Source organism: Squalius cephalus (genome assembly GCF_949319135.1).
Source record: "Squalius cephalus genome assembly, chromosome: 21".
In the NCBI taxonomy this organism is placed as follows: Eukaryota; Metazoa; Chordata; class Actinopteri; order Cypriniformes; family Leuciscidae; genus Squalius; species Squalius cephalus.
In genome coordinates, this window is record NC_137142.1 from 15914978 (window position 1) to 15939172 (window position 24195).

Consider the following 24195-nt stretch of genomic DNA (forward strand, 5'->3'; position numbering starts at 1 on the left):
GACGTTGTTATAGGAAACTTCCTGAAAGTCACTGCAGAAACAAGGTTGTGTTGTTGCAAAGTGCCGGTCGAGCAGAAAATTACAATATAATGGAGACAATAGAGTATAAAGATTTAATTTTAAGACTGGCGGAGATGACAGCACTGAATAAAGTGGTGCATACCAGTCTGCTACATAAAACACAGTAGTCCAGCACGGCGGCTACACATTGTCATGTTGTAAATAAGACAACATCTGTATTACAAACCCCTCCACTGCTGTTGTTTTTGGCGTATACATAACACAAAGTCATTGTCATGTTAACCGAAGGAAGATAATCCGTAAAACGAAAGAGCACCGTGGGACATACAAATCGGATCCGAACAGTTGCAATACACAGTGTGTACAGTCAATAATTTAGATCAGATTACAATCAGATATACAAATATTCAGATTTGGACCGACAGCATGAATGTGGCATGGTTGTTGGTGCCAGATGGGCTGGTCTTGAGTATTTCAGAAACTGCTGATCTACTGGGATGGCATCTCTAGGGTTTACAGAGAATGGTCCAAAAAAGATAAAAATATCCTGTGAGTGGCAGTTCTGTGGGCGAAATAGAATGGACAGACTGATTCCAGCTGATAGAAAGGCAACAGTAACTCAAATAACCACTCGTTACAACCAAGGTCTGCAGAAGAGCATCTCTGAACGCACAACATGTCGAACCATGAAGCAGATGGGCTACAGCAGCAGAAGAACACACCGGGTGCCACTCCTGTCAGCTGAGAACAGGAAACTGAGGCTACAATTCACACAGGCTCACCAAAATTGGACACTAGAAGATTGAAAAACGTTGCCTGGTCTGATGAGACTTGATTTCTGCTGCGACATTCAGATGGTACAGTCAGAATTTGGCGTAAATTACATGAAAGCATGGATCCATTCTGCCTTGTAGATCAGGTTGCTGCTGGTGGTGTAATGGTGTGAGGGATATTTTTTTTGCACACTTTGGGTCCCTTAGTACCAATTGAGCATTGCAACGCCACAGCCTACCTGACTATTGTTGCTGACCATGTCCATCCATTTATGATCACAACACACCCATCTTCTGATGGCTACTTCCAGCAAGATAATGCGTCATGTCACAATGCTCAAACCATCTCAAACTGGTTTCTTAAACATGACAATGAGTTCACTGTACTCAAATGGCCTTCACAGTTACTAGACCTCAATCCAATAGAGCATCTTTGGGATGCGGTGGAACAGGAGCCATGGATGTGCAGCAGACAAATCTGCTGCAACTGTGTGATGCTGTCATGTCAATATGGACCGAAACCTCTGAGGAATGTTTCCAGCACTTTGTTGAATCTATGCCATTAAGAATTAAGGCAGTACTGAAGTCAAAAGGGGGTCCAACCCAGTACTAGCAAGGTGTACCTAATAAAGTGGCTAGTGAGTGTATGTTTATTGCCGAAGCATTTGCAACAGTCGAACAAAACTAGAAAAGGAAAGGTCATCTAAACAAACATTGCATGTTGTTGTGACAAAACGTTTTGTGAAAGTTAAAAGATTGTGAAAGTTATTTATGCCTTATGCAATTTCAATCTTGTTGGATAGATGGACAGACAGACAGAATCAGACAGATAGATGGATAAATATTGTCAAATAATAAAGAAAGTAACAGTCTCTCTCTCTTCAGGTACAAGTCAGAGTTCTCAGTCTGTTCAGTCTGGTTTGGTGCGTCAGTCTCCCGCTCGTGCATCTGTCGTGAGTCAGTCGTCCTCGTATCGCCACAGCAGCAGCCGCCAGTCTTCACTCCGCACATCTGTCACGGGTCTGGAGCCCTGCAGACGATCCTCCAGCAGCCAGCTATCTCTCCGTACGCTGCCCACCTCCCTGCAACTCCGCCTGGGCAACGCTTCAGCCGCCAACCCCGACCCGCCCGGCCCATCCAACTCTCTCTCCGCCCACTCCATCCCGCCCTGCAAACGACACGCCCACACACTCGCAGGCCTGCTGGGAAACGAAGCCTTAGGGCTGGGGACGGACATCCATCCTCACCCCCATCATCATCTTCACTACATCCACCATCATCATCACAATCCCTCGCTGTCCTGTCTGAGGAGGGACGACATCTCCTACAGGGTGCAGGTGAGCGTCTGGCTTTCTTGTATTTGGCCCTTTGTGAAATTTGTTATCATGAAATGTATGCATTTTTTGTGTGTAGATTGTTGATGTGAGTCAGGTGTTGGATGTGATGAATCATCCCAAGAGGAAGGAGCTGGTGTGGCCAGATGAGAGCATGAGACTGAGATCTGGACGTAACTTCTGGAGAGAGTGGAGTCCCCTAGAAGGCATGGAGGGTCATGTGCGTACATCACACACACCAGTGTTTTTATTTTAAAATAAAACTATTCAAAAATAGTTTGAAGTTCACTTCAAAATGAAAATTCTGTCATCGTTTACTCACCCTCAGGTTGTTTCAAACCTGTTTGAATTTCTTTCTTCTGCTGAACACAAAGGAAGATATTTTGAAGACTGTCGGTAACCAGATAGTTTGATGTACTTCATTGACTTCAATCGTAGGAAAAAAAAATACTATGGAAGTGAATGATGCCCATCAACTATTTGGTTACCGACATTCTTCAAAACATCATCTTTTGTGTTCAGCATAAGAAGAAAAAATTCATACAGGTTTGAAACAACTTGAGGGTGAGTAAATGATGGGGGGACTAAATTCTGCTAGGTGGAACAAACTGTAATTTGCACTACTGTCTGTTCAAAATAAATGAAAAGAAACCTAGCTCTGGGGATTTGTTGCTTCTTCCTGTTGTACCGAACCGTGACCCCAAAACTGAGGTATGTACAGTAGTAGAAATTCCCCTATGCACCTGACTAAAGTTAAACTAGGTGTCTCCGACTCCCACTCTGACTGCATTGTGTAAGTGTAGCTACTCTGACCGCGTAAGATGCCTTAGAATTGAGTCCCTTATGAACACTTTTACTTGGGATTAAGATCTCTAGTGTTCCACTAACCTGGTGCAAAGCATTAACTACTAGACAGACTCCCGACAATGCCTTCGAATATGCTTTAATTACGGCCGGGAAGATCTCAGACCAATTTCAGACAGAATCCCACCAGCAAAAAGAACATTACAGTTTTTATAGAATAGGAGCATGGCAAAGGTGACATAATACATTACATCAGTCTTCTGCAATTCCATCACAGTACCGAACCGTGACTTCTCTGTACCGTTACTGTACCGTTATTTCCCCTAGAAATAAATTTTGGGAAATAAGAAAAAAAGGTTACTACTATCCTAATTTCCCACTACTCTCTCTCTCTCCATAGGTGGTTCATCGTTGGGTGCCTTGCAGTCGTGATCCGGTTAGTCGGTCTCACATTGATAAGACCATCCTGCTGCTCCAGGTGGATGATAAACTGGTTCCCATTATAGAGACGGGAGTGATTGAACTGGGGGCAGAGGTGTGAGGACACACTCATCTATTGTCAGTCCAGAGGAAGAATGAGGCCACACTCACTTCCAGCTGCTGATCTGGCGCAGGAATCCAGGGAATCGTGCAAATGGAGAACGTACACACTCACACGCTGTAAGAAGCACACTTGCTCGGATCTGGACAGAAAGCTGCCTTGCTCTGTGTTCCTCGGATATGCTGCATGAGAGATCAGCTCCTGTAAACTCTTCTCTCTCTCTTTCTCTCCTTTATGAGCAGCTGCGGTCTCATTCTGTTTCTTGGTTTCTATGCATCTCATCAGTTGTCTGTAAACACATGCAAACTCACAGGGAACACTAAAGCCAAGCTTGATGTACACGCAGAGAAAGCAGCTTTTTTTTTATTACAGCTATAATCAAGTTTTATTTTGTATTTTCTGCCAAAATAAGTCAGGTGCACAGTGCTGCCCTGGACATGCAGTGAATCATGTGACAGACTGTTTTACTAGCTGCCAAGAAAGACAGAAGATTGCGGTGAGGATGATGATGATGATGATGATGATGATGATAAAACGGAAGCAGGTGCTTCCAGTACAGAGCTCTCTTATGTCATCCTTGTTTTTTTATCCTCATTTATTTTGTTGAGGATCCATTTGAGAGACAGGTGTTATGAGAAACTTTAACTTGCACTATTTGTTTTATTTTTGTTTTTGATTTGCAGCTGTGCACTACTTTCTAAGATCACACATTATTTATTCCTCCACGGTTTAAATCGCCATGGTTACCGTTGCCTTTGGAATGCAAAATGCGAAATCGACACATTCTTTTCTGCCATTTTGACTTTTTTTCTTTAGCTTGAGGACAGAAGTGGTTTTTAACCACATGTAGTTATGTATGAATATATAAATGTGTCTGTATAAAGATTTGGCTTTGAATATTTATTATTGTATTTACATTTTGTTATATTGTTTTTCATTTACAGGACAAATAAAGACAATGCATAAATATGTCCTGTACCTGAGTGACCGATGATATTCTTTTATGAGAAGGATGGAATGAAGTGCATGGTGTATCTGGGGAATGAACTCATATTCATGTGAACTTAGGACGAAATTTCCGAGCCAGTAAAATAGCCATCATGAGACGATACCAGTGACTCGACCACATATGGCTCCGTTTGCCAATTAGGAATGTTTTTTTATATAAATTAAGTGCAGTTATTCATTGCTTTGGCTGTGATCACTGGCATAATCTGTATATCGGTACAATGGCTTTAGCTTAAAGAAAAGCAGTAAATAAATAAAACCGATATCTTAAGATTTAAAAAATTCTGAAATTCTAAAAGAGCTTTTGGGAAAATGTTAGTCACAGTGTGTGAATCCTGCGTAACCAGTCTCCTTTTATATTTTAAGGTAATTTCACATTGATTTTGTGTTATAAGACCGTAATAATTGTCAACATATTACAAACTATAAACATGTCCTGACATAGTTTTCTTGATATTTATGTTTACTTTATTTGATATCGTAACAGTTCATATGGAAGCAGTATAAACGGTATTTAAAAAGTTCATTAGTGAATAGACATTCGATAATTTTATTTATTTATTATGAAAGTCATGAAACTTTAATTCATTATTGTCGCTGTGGGCAAAACCTCATATCTCCATATTGCATAATTTTATTTTACTTTTTGATACATCATTACTATTGGTCACCCTTTATGTCTGACTGTCTGTGGGTTTTGCAAATTTTTAGCCCAAAAAAAGTATTAAAAATAGCTTGTTACTAAATCTCGTAACTCCATTGGCTTCTCGAACTGTAAGTAAAACCTCATGACTCCACCCCACCTCATGCAGTGCCGCACGCGGATTGAACCATCTCTGCTTGTTTGCAATGCACAGGGAAATAAAGAACTGCTCTTTGAATAAGTACAGTGTTTTTTTAACCTAAGAAACACTAAGGCTATTTTCACTAAGGCTACTGCTATTTTGAACCAATAATCAGAACAAAAGGCAGTTGAAGGATAGCGTGTCATTCAAATATCTATCTGACTCCAATATAATTAATCTGACTCCATTAAAGTTGTTGTTATTCTTTAACCTCTTATTCTTTAAAGGTAAAGGTCTTTCTTAGAACTAATTCGGAAAACGTACGTTTAGATAATGAAAGTTATAATCACTTTAGCTTTTAACATAATCAGTGATAAAAGGAAAGATTCTCAAAGCCTTTAAAGCAGGCAAAGTTATTTATTAAGTTACATGTTTAAATATACAGACAGTAGAATGGAACAACATACTGTATAGAAACTTAGTTGTAACAAATAATGCACTGTCGTGCAGAAGAGGCTGTAAAAGCCTTACTTGTAGTATGAGGTTACGCACCGATGTGCGGGAGTGGCAGGGTTAAAGCCTTTCTCCTAGATCAACAGTTACCTTTCCTTCTTATACCCTGAGCAAAGCATTGTTAAACATGAGTGGAATACCAACACCAAACCGACCGACAGGAAACCAAAAGATGAGGCAAATGGGTGGAGATCAAGAGGGGGAGAAGAACATTAACATATTCTCCTCAATGCATGTTTAACCAATAGTACCTAGATTGTACATTAGGATACTTTAATATCTCTATTAAGTTCACCACCATTCATTTCAGTTTAGAGGCTGTCAGATGAGACCAAACATGCATAGTTACATATTAGAACACACTAGTAAATAAAAAGTATGTAGTTGAAAGCATATGTCCTGTGAAGCAAATGGTACAGACGTGTCATTGAGGTGCAAACGACTCTGTCTCTCCCGACAGAACCATCCTGTGCCTGGAGTGTCCCAACAGTCCTCAATCAGCATATTGATGAAATCCCTGCACTAGATAGGCATTAGCATACTGTGATGATGAAGGCCATTGTGCCACATTTAATTCACATGTATTATACCTTAAAAAAGCTTTTTGAAGTACTAGGGCAGTAAAGAGTTCTGGCCATATTTGCTCAGCCCTACACTGATGTTTATGTTGAGGAGTGGAGAAGAGTGTCTTAGCCTAGCATTGTCATACAGTCATAGCCAATACTGTCTTATAGCTTCTGCGTAGCACTTCATCTTTAATAACATGAGATTTTGGCCAAATGACAGAAAAAACTGAGCGCCCACACTATATTGGCAAAAGTTTTGGGACGTCTACCTTTACATGCACATGAACTTTAATGACATCCCATTCTTAATCCGTAGGGTTTATGGAGTTGGCAGACCCTTTGCAGCTATAACAGCTTCAACTCTTCTGGGAAGGCTTTCCACAAGGTTTGGGGTCAAGGTTTTGTGTTTATGGGAATTTTTGACCATTCTTCTAGAAGCACATTTGTGACAAACATCAGTCATTGATGTTGGACGAGAAGGCCTGGTTCGCAGTCAATCCGCTCTAATTCATCCCAAAGGTGTTCTATCGGGTTGAGGTCAGGACTCTGCAGGCCAGTCAAGTTCCTCCACACCAAAAATCGCTCATCCATGTCTTTATGGACCTTGCTTTGTGCACTGGTGCGCAGTCATGTTGGAACAGGAAGGGGCCATCCCCAAACTGTTCCCACAAAGTTGGGAGTATGAAATTGTCCAAAATTCTCTGGTCAAAAACTTTGTAACTCCATTTGAGCTTGATTTTGGTCAAATGTTATAATGACATATCTGACCATACATGAAGCCACAATATCAACTTTGTCAACACAAAGTTGTAAAAAAAAAAAAAAAAAAAAAAAAAAATTCTTGCTTTGGTCATCATTGCCTGGTTTCATTGTCTGATTATAAGAATCAGAGATCATGTGAACAGCAGAGAAAACTGTTAAAATGCTGAAGGGACTTTTTGAGGAACAACCCTGTTTGGCTGTCAACATGTGTAGCCTACACATCTGCAGAAGAATTTACAATGAATTCTAAATTAACAGAGCCAGTGAAGGGACTTTAATACTGGTGTAATAAAGTATTGCTAAGATAAAAAAGCACATTTGGTGTCAGAGGTTTTAGTTGCACAGTAATCTGAGTACTTTTGAATGTTTTTTGTCATCCAAGTCAGTCTATTATAATGAGCAATAATAAGACTTTCTTTGTTGTATTATGATTACAAAAACAGATATAATTTGGAATTCACCGATATTCTCAATCAATACATTGATTTAAAGACTGAGGTGTCACACAAGTAGTAAACTACACAGTAAATTAGAAACTGTAGAAGGGGCTTACCAAGATAACAGAAAATAGTACTAGCAACAGATTATTATAGATTGATATAAAACAGTGAGTATTAGATCTGTTTTGAAACATGGCTGCTTACAGAGACACTTTACATAGTGGCATACTCAGTTATCTCTCACACAACACACCTGTAAAAACAGGTGAGATCAGCCCAACGATAAAAGAAATGCGTGGGTGCAGTGAAATATCAGTCATATGACAAAAGGATGATCTGATCATGTGCTCGCATATTCTGCCTAGATAATGAAAAAGTAAGACGGGTGTCTATGCTGAAGCTTCCTGTAAATTTATTAATAAAGTTTTTTCTAACCAATTATAAAATCCCCTAATAAATGTGAGGCATTTCCCCTTAACGGTTAGACTTTCCTTGTCAGAGCGGGAGACCACTTCAATGCATCAATCTATTTCTATAATATATAAAAGAAACGTTTTGTTTTGTTTTCAGTCAAACTCATAGCACATGACCGATTAGTCAGGAGGTCAGTTGAGGCTCCGCCCATAGGTCGAAGTTGATTGGATGCTGCGCTGAGCCGTATTGAGCGGATTGGTTAGAGCATCGAGTCCGTTAGCGCTGATTGGCTGCTGCAAATGCGTCCCCGTCTCACAGGTTGTAATAAAGCGTCGCGTCGCTCCAGCTCGGCAGCTCGGGCAGCGCTACAGTAGCAGGTAAGCTCATATAAACTACTAATATCTTTATTTTGTATGAACTCTACTCATTTTGTTTGGTTGTGTTTTGTATAATTAATAACTTCAAGGTTAAATACTCAATTCAGCTAAAAGGAGAATAGTTTAAACCCCACTATGGCCTTCTGTTATTATTGTAGCCCTGATTTCCTTGTTTGTTTAACGTTATAGAATGATCACGAGACCACTTGCAAAAATATATCACGGTAAACACCGTTTACCGCCCAAAGTGCTGGCACTACAGTCTTTATTACCCCAATTAAATTCGGTATCTGCTACCATTATCATCTAAAAAGAGACATTTAACAAAATGACAGATTATTATTCTGTTTAAGGAGATGTATTAGGGTTTTACAGTAGTAACAATAACTGTTGGAACTATGTTTTTGGCAGACATGGGGTATAAAGATAAACATTTGTAAGAGGAATTTTGGAATAAGCTAAAATAAAAACATTTTTATAATTTCACCCTATATAATTTATCTCAGCCTTAGTGTAATCTTACAGTAACATCAAGAAAGCACAGTGTGTGTCCGAGTTAAAGCCAACACAGCTGTACATAGTATTTATATACAGAAATGTACATTCTGTAATGGTGACTAGCATTTAAGATGTTTGTGTCATGTTAGTAAATGGAGCATATGTTGTGTATGTTTCCTTTTAGGGAGAATCACAAATTTACATGTTAAAATGTACATAACTATAAAGGCTTGGTATAATTTCAGAGCAAATACATAGTGTAAATGGTAAAAATGTTTATGTAAAAGAAAGCAGTAATTGAAAATTGTAATTATAAATATTATATTATTAAAATATCATCATCACATTAAGTATTTTATGTGGTTTTGCAAATACCTTTGCCTTTTTAGGGAAGTTTACAACCTTTAACATTTTGTTGTCAGTAGATTGCAGAGATGATCGCACAGAGAGTGGCAGTTTCACTTCTCGCCCTGAGCCTGGGGCTGGTAGTGAGTGGTTTTCCTGCCGAGCTGCCAGACAATGGGAAGCACTGGGTCGTCATTGTGGCCGGATCTAATGGCTGGTACAATTACAGACACCAGGTGAGAAAGGAAGTGATCTTTGAGGTGGAGAAAGTACATGTTTTTCCAAATTATTTGTCAGTTGTCTTATCTGACGTCTGTTTAGATATTCATTTATTCTTTTGTGTGTATTTATAGGCTGATGTGTGCCATGCATATCAGATTGTCCATAAGAACGGAATTCCCGATGAGCAGATTGTGGTGATGATGTATGATGATCTTGCTCAGAGTTCAGAGTGAGTATGACTTGTAATTATGCAGTGGTTCTCAGCCTCCATATGTCCAAAACAATATTCATATATTCAAAAAAGTCAGTTTAATCTTGCACAATTATTTTAGTGTTTAGTATACAGTATCTTTAGCATGTTCATTAAAATAAAACTAAATGTAAAGTATTTAAATAAAACTTATTGGGACCCCTGAGTACCACTGGTATATTGGTTAAAGATCTTGAGCTGGTAACACAAGAGTTATTGGATCGAGGCTAGTGAGAGTTGATTTATGACTTGGAGTTGATTTGCTCAAAGGTCCAATAGTGATAGAGGAACAAGCACTTTAGATTGTAGAAAATGTGATGTATATGCTATTTCAGATACAACAAAAAAACTCCTAATCGTCTGCTGGGTAATTTGTCATCGACACCAATATGATCACTTCCCCTAAATCGCTTTGGTAAAGTTGTGTCTTCCAAAAGCAGACCCATATAAATGATTTAGCTCAACCACATGTTCGCACATGTACAAACACAAACAGAGCTTTGAGTCTGTCCCTTTTCAGAAGTCACAAGTATCTAATTTAACCACCAGAAGCTTAAGTCTGCGAAAAGCAAAAATGCATTGAATTGGAAACATGAATGAATTGTAGCATGTCAGGTTTTTCTGCCATGGCTGTGATCGTGACTGGCATTAAAGATGTTTGTGTCATGTTTGTATGCGGTGTGCTCGTTTATTTGTAGGGTGAATCTCACAAATCGCTTTGCATTTAACTCTTAAATCAAAATATATATATTTATTTATTTTGCATACACAAAGTAGCCTATATCTAAATAATAACATATAATAATCTCTAAATGTGAAAAATCTTGCATTTAGGCTACATTAATGTTGTCGATTGAGGTGAAACGTGTGTTTTGGACAGGTTTCATGAGATTCATGATATTTATTTATTTTTTAAAAGAGGTGAAATTTTAACCTTTATTTTATTGTTTTATTAAAAGTTGTGCAACTGTGACATTTATTGCTTTAGTGGCTTTTGATTATGAATTCAAATGTAGGTCAGGTGTTCCGGCTGAATTAAACGATGAAAGAAAGAAATGTGTTATCTGATCGTTGGCTTAGTCACATGTTTCTGGGTTAATTTTCAAACCTATTTTGATAAGTGGTGGAGAAAGAGGTCTTTTTATTATTGTTTGTGTCTTTTAATAATTATCGTTTGAGCACCAATTTGTCAGTTTTTGCTCCTTAAAACCAAAAGCCTTTTCAGTACAGAGGTTCATATGCCTGTTTTTGTGTGTCCAGTAACCCAACTCCAGGAGTGATCATAAACAGACCCAATGGAACGGATGTTTACAAAGGAGTGCTGAAGGATTACATTGGTGATGTGAGTCAATACGTGTAATTCTGTCTCTGAGATTTGAAGCGGTAAGCAGTGTGTTTGGCATCCGTTTACTAATATTGTGTGTGTGTGTTTGTGATACAGGATGTGACCCCTCAGAACTTCCTGGCGGTGTTGAAGGGTGATGCTGCTGGTGTGAAGGGAGGATCTGGAAAAGTGCTGAAGAGGCAAGTTTCCATAAAAACTGTGGTATTTTATTTTTCTGTGTGTCTCTGATACATTTGTATTAAAATGCAAATTAGCCTGTGGTACCTGTTAATGTCTTACTTAATTTATTGCCCTCAGTTCCTGTAAAATCTAGTCTGTTTGTGCATGTTGAGACAGATATGTGTAAAACAGGTCTTGTGATGTTTTTTCCTCTTGGCAGTGGTCCAAATGATCATGTGTTCGTGTATTTCACCGATCATGGAGCACCAGGTCTGCTGGCCTTCCCTAATGATGATGTAAGCACTTTCTACTTCCTGTGGTCAATTTTAGCTGAATCAGATCCTTCAGGCTCTTCTCACACACACTACACAGTTCTCCAAAGGTCTGAGACCACTTGTGTAAATGCTTCTTTTGTGTATATTTTTCTGATGTCATTACAAATGATATAATTAACATAATTGAAAAGTTTATAGGAAAAAAATGGCTAATTTAAACCAAAACATCCCAAATGATCTGATGTTTTCCAGCCCCCACTGAAGATACTGAAGCAATAGGTCAGCTGACATAGAAAGTTGTCGTATAATGAGTAACGCATTTAACTCGCAGGAAGTTTAGCCATGAGTTATACCGACAACCTGCTGAAACGACAACTTTTTCAGTAATTGTGCGTGAGCAGCTTGGGAGAGGAGTTATTGCTTAACTTCCTTATGCATGACATGTTTATAAATGAAGGGGAACGGTGTAAATGAATTGCTTTTATATCTAGAAACTTACAGTAAATCATGCCTCTACTTTTAGCTTCATGTAGATGACCTGATGAGTACCATCAACTACATGCACCAAAACAACAAATACAAGAAGGTGAGTGTTACACGTGTTCATTAAAAATATACAATCCATAAGTTCTGTAAAAACCCCATTATTTGTAATTGTCTTTTTTTTTTTTTTTTTTTTTTATCTGCAAACGCTTTCTCGCACACATAGATGGTGTTTTATGTTGAGGCCTGTGAATCTGGCTCTATGATGAAGCCTCTGCCTGTTGACATTAATGGTGAGTTTTTTTCCATCACATCAACTTCATCACACATGCTGCTTTATGTAAATAACATAGTATGTATAATCCGGGTGTGTGTCCCAGTCTATGCTACGACCGCTGCCAACCCTGATGAATCCTCATATGCCTGTTACTATGATGAGGCCAGAGACACCTACCTGGGAGACTGGTACAGTGTCAACTGGATGGAAGACTCCGACGTGGTTAGTACACGCATCTGGGACATAGGTCCAAATTGAAGAAAAATAGAAGAGAAAAGCATTTATTCAGCATGTACAGTCTGAACATAATGAGAGCGGGACAGCTCACGATAGAATCTGGAATCACGCTGCTCGTGGGAAGGTGTTTTAAATGGTGTTGTGTGTTCGTTTCTTTAGGAGGATCTGAGCAAAGAGACTTTGGCCAAGCAGTTTAAGATCGTAAAGGCCAAAACCAACACTAGCCATGTGATGCAGTATGGAAACAAGGTAATGCACTCACAAACACTGTCTATGAAAGACATTCAGTAAAGATTAGGAATGCATTAAGATAAGGCACACTGTCTATAAACTAGAAATGCAAGATTGATTCGCATCAGTGATACAGTGAAAGGCACAATTATCTGTGCTGCAAAGTGATTCATAATTTATTGTCACAGGAACAAATTTAAATGTAATGCCAAAAAAAATGTTACATGAAATTGCATTCTATTTAATGATAATGCATAATCATTAATGGCTGGTAAATCCACAGTTTACTAGTTCCAGCTGTTGCAAAAAAAAATATTTTAGGACCCTGACTGGAAGGAAGTTAGTGGAAATAAAAAATGAATAAATAATCATTACCATTTCTGTGCTCATGGCTCATCTGTACGGTCCCTAAACTCTAGCAACTGCAGGTAGCATCCTGAATATGGATTAGTTTAACAACTATATGATGGATATTGATATGCGCTGTATGTTCATTCTTGGTCTAGCGTCTGTCATATATTCTCAGCTAGCTCCAGAAGTTTCCCTTTTAAAGTCATGTGTACTTTATTGACAAGGAAGTGTCTGATGAAAGCATAAATGGTGTTCTATGTAGCGTCTGCATGTCAGTACTTGCCAAATGTAACGGTTTTGGTTTGTTTATGTCTTAGACGCTGTCCCACATGAAGGTGAGGGCGTTCCAGGGTAACTCTAAAGGTCTTGATAAGGCAACCGAGCCGGTTTCGTTGCCTGTGATCACTGAACATGACCTCATGAGCAGCCCTGATGTGCCCCTCGCAATCATGAAGAGAAAACTCGCCAAGTCTAATGATGTTGAGACTGTTGTTGGTCTCATGAATGACATCCATGCACATCTACAGGTTTGTAGCACTGCTTTTTTACCAATTTTGGGTCAGTAAGATTATTATTATTATTGTTAATAAATGTATTCTTTAATTTAACAAGGATACATTCATTTGATCAAAAGTGACAGTAAATACATTTATATTGTGATTTATTTGTGATCTATAACTTTCTATTCAAAGAATTTGGGGAAAAAAGTATTAGTTTTTACAAAAATATTAAGCAGCACAACTGTTTTCAATAAGAAGTATAATAGTAATAAATATTTCTTGAGCAGCAAATCAGCATATTAGAATGATTTCTGAAGGATCATGTGACTGAAGACTGGATTAATGATGCTGAAAATTCAGAATAAATTGCACTTCAAACATTAAAATCAAATAAATGCGTCCTTGGTGAACATAAGAAACTTATTTCAAAAAAATCTTACAGACCCCAAACATTTGAATGATAGTCTATGTGACACTACTTGCTATACTGAAAGTGATAGATTGCAGTCAAGAGCATCATATTATAATAGCTTTTGTGCTTGTTTGTTTTTGTAGACGCGGGAGCTGCTTGGTAACACTATGCATAAGATCGTGGAGCATGTGGTCCAGGACAAAGAAGAAATGAGGGATTATCTGAATGGACGTGAAGATCTCACACAGTATGAATGTTACAAGACCACTGTCAAGCACTACAAGAAACGCTGCTTCAACTGGCACCAGCAGGAGGTACAAACATTCAGGATTTCTGCATCATTAGTTGTGGTGTACTGTGTGTATGTATGAGACATCTTTTCTCTCTCTTTTTGCAGTATGAATACGCTCTGAGACACCTGTATGCTTTAGTGAACCTGTGTGAGGGAGGATACCAGGCCCAGAGGTAAAAACACCTGTTTTATCACTTTTACTTATCCCTAGACTATGATGTCTAAAATTCATAAACAATAAAGCATTAAAGTGCTTGTGAAATGTGTTTCCATAATAAACAGCACCCTCTGCCTGCGTGATTTATTTGTGATTTAAATCTCTCCATTCTCGCAGAATCACGGCAGCCATGGATGACGTGTGTTACTTCAGACAGTAGAAATGTGAGCATGAGCCGAAGAGGATTTTTATTGGACGAACTACACTTTGCACATAAGAATGTGACTGTGGAAGAAATCTGTATCACACACAGCTTTGATTTTGGTCTTTTTGAATGTTTTTTTAATGAGGGTTTGCACTTTTAAAAAAAAATGTTATGTGATGTTTTACTGATCTTTATTTTGTTTTAAAGAAAGAAATATGCTTTAAGATAATGCCCAGCGATTCCTGACAAACACTTTGGGCTGTTAACATTTTATATATCGTGTGTGTGTATTTTTATTTTTATTTTATTTTTATTTGTCAGATGCCTCATCAATGAGAATGACAATGACTTTTGAAATTAAAGCAGGTTTTTGGCATCTCAGTCATGTTCACCATAATTAATAAGTATAGCTTGGAAACCAAATTTAAATGTCCAGTTAGAGAATGTTTAGTAGATGCATTCAAACAATTTATAAAAAAAAAAACACTAGCTAGACACATTTAGCTACATATTGCACTAAGATTTTATTTTTATTTTTTTTAAGCTGGTGTTCATCACCTTGTTGACTGAGCCATGAATATACCCAGTTTCTCTCCAGTAGTGAATCATAGAAGCTCTTGTTTGGATATTGACTAAATGTATACCTATAAAACTAAAGTGAAAACAAAGTTAGCTACCTGAAGTCTGTGGTCATACTTAAGAAGTGTCTTAAATAACTGAGAACCACTGCACTTTGAGCAGTTAATGAGCTGCTGCGTTTAGTGTAATGGTCGAAGTTTCAGGCTGTGCTAGTGTCAAGTGCCCTTTGTTTAGAGCAAATTGAGGCCTCAAACCACTGAACTAAAGGGAGGTGTAATGTTTGCTGGAGATTGAGCTCTGTAGGAGAAGTGAGTTTACACTGACAACATGGACTGAACTACTGTCAGTCCTCTTTTCAATGTATAATCTGTTAAGCAGTGATTGTTTGATTATTGATTATAAAATAATAAACCTGAATTGAGTGAAATTTGTTGAATGCAATCTTTTATTTTATTTTAGTCCAAGTTTCTCATGACAAATGAATAGATGTTACTAGATAGAATTTTTTTTATTTCTTTGGTTCAATATACTGTAGTGACAAAAATAAACTCAGTTGTGAGGAACATTTGCAAATAAATACATATATAAAAAATACTATAAAATATTTTATTTATTTTAAATAATTACTTTTTAATTATTATTTTATATATATATATAAAACAAAGATAAGCTCAGTAGTGGGGAGCTTTTGCAAATAAAATCAAATGTATTTAATCTAGTTTATTTTAAAAAAAGGAAAGAACTTCACTGCAGGTCTGATTTTTTTTTTTTTTTTTTTTTTTTTAGATAAGGCAAAATTTGTGCTGCCATTTTGTCCAATTCAGATCAGATGCTTTTCTCTCCTGTTCCTCGTCTTTTTGCTGTGATCAATAACATTTACTGGTAAAGTAAAGAAAATGTTTGCAGTTCTTCTGCATATCCTTTGTTATCTCAAAAAACAAACCTTCAAATTCGACTGAAGGCTCCACTCTTTTTACATAATACACATCATTTCACAGACAAGGCTTAAGCCTCGTCTAGCCTTGCACTGACATATCTTAAAATATATCAGCGTCATTGTTTTGTCTAAAGATGCAAACGTTTTTTTTCTAAGACACTTTTATAAAAAATGCCCTAATTGAACTAAGGCCTAATCCTGGCTGAATCTAAGCCCTGTCTTTGCAACCAGGCTTTAATGTTTGATTTTTCATTGTATCCGTCGTCTGGTAATTAAGAACATAAGAATGATATATATGAGATCATAATGAAACATTTTAATAAAATGTTGAACTTGTACACCTTCTCTGACAAGAGAGAAAAATGTGAAACGCGTTCAGAAAAAGGTGTTCCAAAGGCGTGAACGGCACTTAATGTTCTTGAGGTCCATTTTAGCCAATCTTGTAAAAACATCTGATCTAGATATTCCCATCCAAAACCAGAAAGTGATGACTCAAGAAAGAACAAAGTAAAATTCAGCTCCTACAAAGTCTCACAAAAAAGCAGCATGTTTCATAAGCCAGGAAACTTGACTCACAGCGGTTTCTACAAGATCACAATGTTCATCATGCTGGGATTGTGTTTGTACATGCAACTCCATAATCATGAACGTGATTGTGGTGGGAATGATGACATGTTCTTTGATGATGTTGTGGTAATGCCAATAGCAGATTGACTTACTAAATCTGTATTGTCTACATACTCACACACCTAAAAACAACAGAATGTAAGTGAAAATTAGACTATATAATTGCTGATGAAAGACACTAATATACAATATAATATCTTTTCATATTATATTGAGGACAATTGACGCCTAAAGGTTTGAGAGTCAGGTTTGCGGGTTTAAATTCTCAATATCCTTAGGAAATGACTGCGGTGCCCTTGAGCAAGGCACCTAACCCCCAATCACTCCCCAGGCGCCACAGCAAAATGGCTGCCCACTGCTCCGTGTGTGTGTGTGTGTGTGTGTGTGTGTTCACTACTCACTCCTAATGTGTGGGCACTAACTCGGATGTGTAAAATGCAAAGGACAAAGTATAGGTTACCATACTCGGCCTTAACTTCACGTCACTTTTTAAATGCACCGTAGGCCTGCTAGTAAAGTTATTTTTATTTATTTAATTAATTAATTTAAATTTCATTTAAATTTGATTTAATTCATAAAATTGTGTCCTGGATGACTAAGCATCTCCATAGCAAAACATCCTGCAAGTCATTAATGACACAATCAGTCACAGCCTTTAATCAGTGTGTTACCTAATCATGTCTCCAGGATGTGTGAGTATGGCAAGCTGTTTAGCATTAAATACCCATGGCTGTACAAGTCATAATTTAGTTTTGACTAGTCAAGATTCCAATTCCAGATATCTTAATTCCAATTTTGACTCGTCGTAATTGGAATTAAGATAGCTACAATGCTATTTTGACTAGTTAACCTATATTCTTCCATTGACTTCCATTGGAAAATATTTCTGGATATCTTGAAATGAGTTTTGACTAGTAGAAAGATTGACAAAGATTAGAGATATCTCAAATAACAATTTTTACTAGGGATAATTAAATAGAAATATCTCTAAATACATTTGCGTATGTGTGAGCGTCAACTGAAGATATCGATGACGTCGTTACAAATATCTTCAATGGAGTTTTGACTAGTCATAAAGTATTTAGAGATATCTTGAATCAGATTTCTTACTAGAGCAATTATGATTGCAGATATCTCTAATTATTATTTTGACTAGTCAAATTGGAATTATGACTCGTCGAAATACTGTTGTAACTATCCAAAATATATTTATGGACCATCAAAACATAGTTCTATATGCCTATCCGGCTTGCCATAGTGTGAGTGTCTGTTCATCCTGTGGCCGCGGGGTGGCGTCCCTGAGCGCTCAAGGACCTGACAGAGATTGGAAACTCCCTTAAAATTCTCACCTGGAGCCTCTTGAGGATTCAGCAGAGAGGAGTATCTGAAAGCAGAGGAGAGCACAGTCTGCATGGACTATTCGAGACTAATTGCTCTCTAATGAACAAGAGTTTCTTAAAAAAAAACTGGAATAATGTGGAAATGCCTCACCTGAACCTTCCAGACCAGATTCATATGGTCTGTCCGATGTAAAGGATTTTACAGCGCCGAACAAGGAAACTGAGGGATCCAGAAGTTACAGGTAACAGCCCTACCCAGTCTGCCAATAGACTTCAAATCTTGTGTAATGCGTATAACGCAAACTCACAACTTAAGTTAGAAATTTATTTACTCGTAGTTAGCGCCAGTGTGTTTAATCATTAAAAGTTTGTGCTCCCTGGTATGTTGTAGCTAGTATATGTGGGTTTTACTTTCAGCTGTATGTGTGGCTTGCTCTTTCTTTCACTTTTTTGTGCAAGTTCTCATTTTTCTGATCCCATATATTCCTAAATCTATATTTAAGTCAGTGGCGTTTTGAGAGGATCTATTTAAAAGTTACATAAAAGCAATTCACACAGACAATGAATTGCAGATCATTACTGAATTAAATTCCATTTTGATATTTTTGTGGGACTTAAAGTCAAAAATGTCTAGGTGTAACTTTTGGGAGATTGTAAAAACAAAGACAAAAGCAAAAAGGGGGAGGTGGTAATAAAAATGCCGAAATTCTTGAAAAATTCTTGAATGTTGGCATAACTAGTTTGCCATGATCATTCATTTTGTATTTCCTTAAGAAAAAAAAACTAAAACATGATTCATATTTTAAAACTTTTGTATATCAAATCAATGTCAGTGTGGTGCAACCAGTGTGCAGAAAGCCAGTTGTTGCCATGTGACAACCATAAACAGGAAATTATATCATGGAGAAGACCCCTGTGGACCCTCATGACTGTCAATATGTCAGTAAGGTTTATATATATATATATATATACATTTTATTTATATATATATATATATATATATATATATATATATATATATATATAGGGCTGTCAAACGATTAATCGCGATTAATCGCATCCAAAATAAAAGTTTGTGTTTACATAATATATGTGTGTGTATGGAGTATAATTATTTTCTATATATAAATACACACACATGCATATATATTTAAGAAAAATGTGTTATTTATATATAAAATATTTATATATAATATAAATTATATATAATATAAATATATATACACAGTATATACATGCAAATATTTCTTAAATATATACATGCATGTGTGTGTATTTATATATAGAAAATAATTATACACCGTACACACACATATATTATGTAAAAACAAACTTTTATTTTGGATGCGATTAATCGCGATTAATCGTTTGACAGCCCTAATATATATATATATATATATATATATATATATATATATATATATATATATATATATATATATATATATATATATATTAGTGCTGGGCAACAATTAATCGCATCCAAAATAAAAGTTTGTGTTTACATAATATATGTTTGTGTACTGTGTATAATTATTTTGTACATATGAATACACACATAAGTATAGATATTTAAGAAATATTTGCATATATATATTGTATATATATTTATACATAATATATATAATATAAATATATAAATATTTTATATATAAATATTTTTTCTTAAATATATATGCATGTGTGTGTATTTATATATTCAAAATAATTATACACCGTACACACACATAAATTATGCAAACATAAACTTTTAATTTGGATGTGATTAATCGTTGCCAGCACTAAAAAAAAAAAAAAAAAAAAAAAAAAAAATATATATATATATATATATATATATATATATATATATAACATATGCAAAAAGGCTAAGGTTAGATAAGGTCAAATAAAGTAAACCTATGAAACCTTAATGATAGTTATGGTTACATTTTTATTTTGTGTGTTTTTTATTATTATAATGAAATAAAAACTCCTTTTGGAAAATAATGTTTAACACTCAAGTGTATTCAAGGTACATGGAAAATGTTTTATTACTTTTTACTTGTGGATTACACCACATGTCATTAGACATGTAAAATGCAATTTACAACATTTTTTTTTTTTAAATAAATGCTTGAAACCAACATGAATACAAATACCCCCCCCCCCCCCCCCCATCTGTCATAGAATTCCTATAAATCATTAAATTCTAGGGGAACTCTGGAAAATCTGTAGCAGTTCTGGGGATGTGTTTTTCTGCGGCATGACAGTTTCTTTTATACACATGTGTTGCTCAAAGACCTTGAGCAGGTTTGCACATTAACCTGAAACAGATAGGAGACCTGCAGGGTTTGGAGGAGGTGGAGTGAGACAGACGGACTCCTGCTCTAATGTTCTCAGTTAGTACGTTGTCGATCACGGGTGACCTGTGGGAGAGTGAGAGAGAAAGAAAGGTGATTGTAGGTATTGTTGATTTTGGGTGTGTCCCTGTACCCGTCAGGCTGCCATGCTGGGGCTTGTTTCTGTAGAGATTCCAGATCAGTTGCGTAAGTGTGTGCAGAAGCAGGAGGTGTGTGTGTGTGTGTGTGTGTGTGTGTGTGTGTTCTTTGCCCAACTGTAGGAAATTAAGTTACTGACTGATTTAATAGAGAGCCTCTTTAGTTTTGCTTTTGCATGATCTGAATCCATCACACTTGCACACATCTGAACAGCCACGTGGTGAGGTCAAAGCCTGCTGTCATGAGTTGGGTATGAAATGTGTGAGGATGACTGCTAATGCTACTCTGAGGGGGAGGGACAAGAATATTTACATATATGTCTTTGACAGGCCCGTTGAAGACACATCATATCACAGTTTTAGTCCATGTCTGTTGTGTTAGGGCCATCAGTATACTAGTGTGTTTTTGAAAATGGACAAAATTCACTTTTAGCTGATAAATGCATTAAATTCATCCATCCACTTGCTTAATTTAAAAAAAAAAAATGTTTTGACCTTGTAATGTTTAATCAAAATTTCATAACTGGATTTTCCAGTGAAAACGACAGACTTCTCTCTGATGACATATGTAGGACTTATCCAATCATATAGTCTGCTTAAACCCCGCCTCATCTCAAAATCCAATCAAAAACGACGCATAACAAGTCTCCACCTACTTTTTTTTTTTCTATTTCAATAATGTGTTACTCTCTGGTGTACGTATCAATTCAGAAGACAAGATTTGTCGCTACTTCCATTTCATTGTGATTTAAAAAAGATTAAATCGGCCTGTCAGTCATTTAGCATGTATGGGTTTACTGATGTTGTTTTTGGAGGGAGTGAGGTTTTGAGGGTGTGTGGTTGAACTTAGCAAAACTGTGGAAATCTCTTACAGCACCTTTAATGCAAATTCGAGAGAGAGAGGTCTATTTGAGGTAATGTTGTTGATGATAGTTTTCCCACGCTAGTTTTCAAATGTTGCTTTATCCAGGGGAAATTAAAACTGGTTTTCTTTGGCAGCTGATGCGAGGTTAAAGTGGCTGACAATTGGCTGCTCCGGGGCATCATTCAGTGGTTGTAAATTAACCCTCAGTAAACCTTCAGAAACCTTTTAGGTTTGATCACTGATTGATCACTGATAGCTTCATCAGCAGCTGAGAGATTTGATCACATTGATGCGTGTGTTTGTAGAAGATTGCATTAGTACAGAGGATAAGTAGTTTTAATCTAAAACTTTTGATGAAACCGGCTGATCGGGCTGTTATTCATTATATAATCAGTCCTGAGACCTGCAGGACTAAGTGTGAGACACTCCCAATTATGAGGATAGTTTAATGAGACTTAAGGAAAGTGAAATTGTTTGGGTTATATCAGCATGAGACAGGTCTGGAATTTATGAAGATGATACAGTGAGACAGTTCTGGATTTTGTGAAAATTAGGGATCTACCGAAAATTTTCGGCTAATTTCAGTTTCTGGTCGAAATTGTTTTGGTGGGCTGAAATCAGTGTCCGAAGCAGACGTTTAATTAGTGCTTCTCTGATGGCACGTTTGACTGCGCTCAGCGTCTGTTTCGAGCACACAACGTGGATAAGTTACAACAGTTCAACATGTTAGCTGTGTGAACACTAGCTCTGAGTCTGGATTGGCATTTACAGTGGGATGATACAGTGAGACGGTTCTGGATTTTTATGAAGATGATACAGTGAGACAGTTCTGGATTTCATGAAGATGATGCAGTGAGACCGTTCTGGATTTTATGAAGATGATAATGTGAGACAGTTTTGGATTTCATGAATATTATGCAGTGAGACAGTTCTGGATTTTATGAAGATGATATAGTGAGACAGTTCTAGATTTCATGAAGATGATGCAGTGAGACAGTTCTGGATTTTATGAGGATGATACAGTGAGATGATACAGTGAGACAGTTCTGGATTTTATGAGGATGATACAGTGAGACGGTTCTGGATTTTTATGAAGATGATACAGTGAGACAGTTCTGGATTTTTATGAAGATGATACAGTGAGACAGTTCTGGATTTTATGAAGATGGTACAGTGAGACGGTTCTGGATTTTTATGAAGATGATACAGTGAGACAGTTCTGGATTTCATGAAGATGATACAGTGAGATGATACAGTGAGACAGTTCTGGATTTCATGAAGATGATACAGTGAGACGGTTCTGGATTTTTATGAAGATGATACAGTGAGACAGTTCTGGATTTCATGAAGATGATACAGTGAGATGATACAGTGAGACAGTTCTGGATTTCATGAAGATGATGCAGTGAGACAGTTCTGGATGTCATGTAGGTGATACAGTGAGACCGTTCTGGATTTTATGAAGATGATAATGTGAGACAGTTTTGGATTTCATGAATATTATGCAGTGAGACAGTTCTGGATGTCATGTAGGTGATACAGTGAGACAGTTCTGGATTTTATGAAGATGATATAGTGAGACAGTTCTAGATTTCATGAAGATGATGTAGTGAGACAGTTCTGGATTTTATGAGGATGATACAGTGAGATGATACAGTGAGACAGTTCTGGATTTTATGAGGATGATACAGTGAGATGATACAGTGAGACAGTTCTGGATGTCATGAAGATGATACAGTGAGACCGTTCTGGATTTTATGAAGATGATACATGAAGATTATGCAGTGAGACAGTTCTGGATGTCATGAAGATAATACAGTGAGACAGTTCTGGACTTCATGAAGATGATACAGTGAGACAGTTCTAGATTTCATGAAGAAGATGCAGTGAGACAGTTCTGGATTTCATTTCATGAAGATGATACAGTGAGACAGTTCTGGATTTCATGAAGATGATATAGTGAGACAGTTCTAGACTTCATGAAGAAGATGCAGTGAGACAGTTCTGGATTTCATTTCATGAAGATGATACAGTGAGACAGTTCTGGATGTCATGAAGATGATACAGTGAGACAGTTCTGGATTTCATGAAGATGATACAGTGAGACAGTTCTTGATTATATGAAGATTGTACAGTGAGACAATTATGTATTTTGTGTAGATGATACATTGAAACAGTTCTGGATTTTTGGAAGATTATACAGTGAGATGATACAGTGAGACAGTTCTGGATGTCATGAAGATGATACAGTGAGACAGTTCTGGATTTCATGAATATTATGCAGTGAGACAGTTATGGATGTCATGAAGATGATACAGTGAGACAGTTATGGATGTCATGAAGATGATACAGTGAGACAGTTATGGATTTCATGAATATTATGCAGTGAGACAGTTATGGATGTCATGAAGATGATACAGTGAGACAGTTATGGATTTCATGAAGATGATACAGTGAGACAGTTCTGGATTTCATGAAGATGATACAGTGAGACAGTTATGGATGTCATGAAGATGATACAGTGAGACAGTTATGGATTTCATGAAGATGATACAGTGAGACAGTTCTGGATTTCATGAAGATGATACAGTGAGACAGTTCTGGATTTCATGAAGATGATACAGTGAGACAGTTCTTGATTATATGAAGATTGTACAGTGAGACAATTATGTATTTTGTGTAGATGATACATTGAAACAGTTCTGGATTTTTGGAAGATTATACAGTGAGACAGTTCTGGATTTTATGAAGATGATACAGTGAGACAGTTTCAGATTATTTAACGATGATACAG

At 36.9% G+C, this 24195-nt stretch overlaps 3 protein-coding genes across 8 annotated transcripts in view; all 3 read left to right on the top strand.

The window, feature by feature from the left end:
• The window catches only part of pcnx1 (pecanex 1), a gene marked incomplete at its 5' end in the record, with an annotated part of 33668 nt that extends 29218 nt beyond the window's left edge, over positions 1-4450 (top strand). For all 5 annotated transcript variants that reach the window (XM_079856058.1, XM_079856059.1, XM_079856060.1 and 2 more), the window contains 3 exons: positions 1680-2131; positions 2208-2348; positions 3333-4450. In XM_079856058.1, the coding sequence (XP_079712184.1) occupies positions 1680-2131; positions 2208-2348; positions 3333-3473 (734 nt within the window). In that variant the 3' untranslated portion in view covers positions 3474-4450. The remainder of the gene's footprint in view (positions 1-1679; positions 2132-2207; positions 2349-3332) is intronic.
• Positions 4451-8191: 3741 nt separating this feature from the next.
• On the top strand, positions 8192-15259 carry lgmn (legumain). 2 transcript variants are annotated; one of them, XM_079856396.1, is made up of 14 exons: positions 8192-8338; positions 9262-9417; positions 9535-9632; positions 10914-10995; positions 11095-11177; positions 11378-11453; positions 11956-12018; positions 12142-12208; positions 12296-12414; positions 12589-12678; positions 13329-13538; positions 14067-14237; positions 14321-14388; positions 14550-15259. In XM_079856396.1, the coding sequence occupies exons 2-14, from the start codon at positions 9271-9273 to the stop codon at positions 14590-14592; spliced, it is 1317 nt and encodes a 438-aa protein (XP_079712522.1). In that variant the 5' UTR covers positions 8192-8338; positions 9262-9270; the 3' UTR covers positions 14593-15259. The 2 variants fall into 2 exon arrangements, with proteins under 2 accessions (XP_079712522.1, XP_079712521.1); XM_079856395.1 differs by having other exon boundaries at positions 8262-8338; positions 9259-9417.
• A 2911-nt stretch (positions 15260-18170) lies between these two features.
• The window catches only part of LOC307148717 (uncharacterized protein), a 28546-nt gene continuing 22521 nt past the window's right edge, over positions 18171-24195 (top strand). The window contains exon 1 of the mRNA XM_079854443.1: positions 18171-18302. The gene's annotated coding sequence lies outside the window, so the exon portion shown is untranslated. The remainder of the gene's footprint in view (positions 18303-24195) is intronic.

Coding starts and splice junctions, on each gene's coding strand:
- lgmn (XM_079856396.1), top strand. CDS start 9,271: ATGATCGCACAGAGAGTGGCAGTTTCACTTCTCGCCCTGAGCCTGGGG. Junction 9,418..9,534: donor GGTACAATTACAGACACCAG/GTGAGAAAGGAA, acceptor GTGTATTTATAG/GCTGATGTGTGCCATGCATA. Junction 9,633..10,913: donor GATCTTGCTCAGAGTTCAGA/GTGAGTATGACT, acceptor TTGTGTGTCCAG/TAACCCAACTCCAGGAGTGA.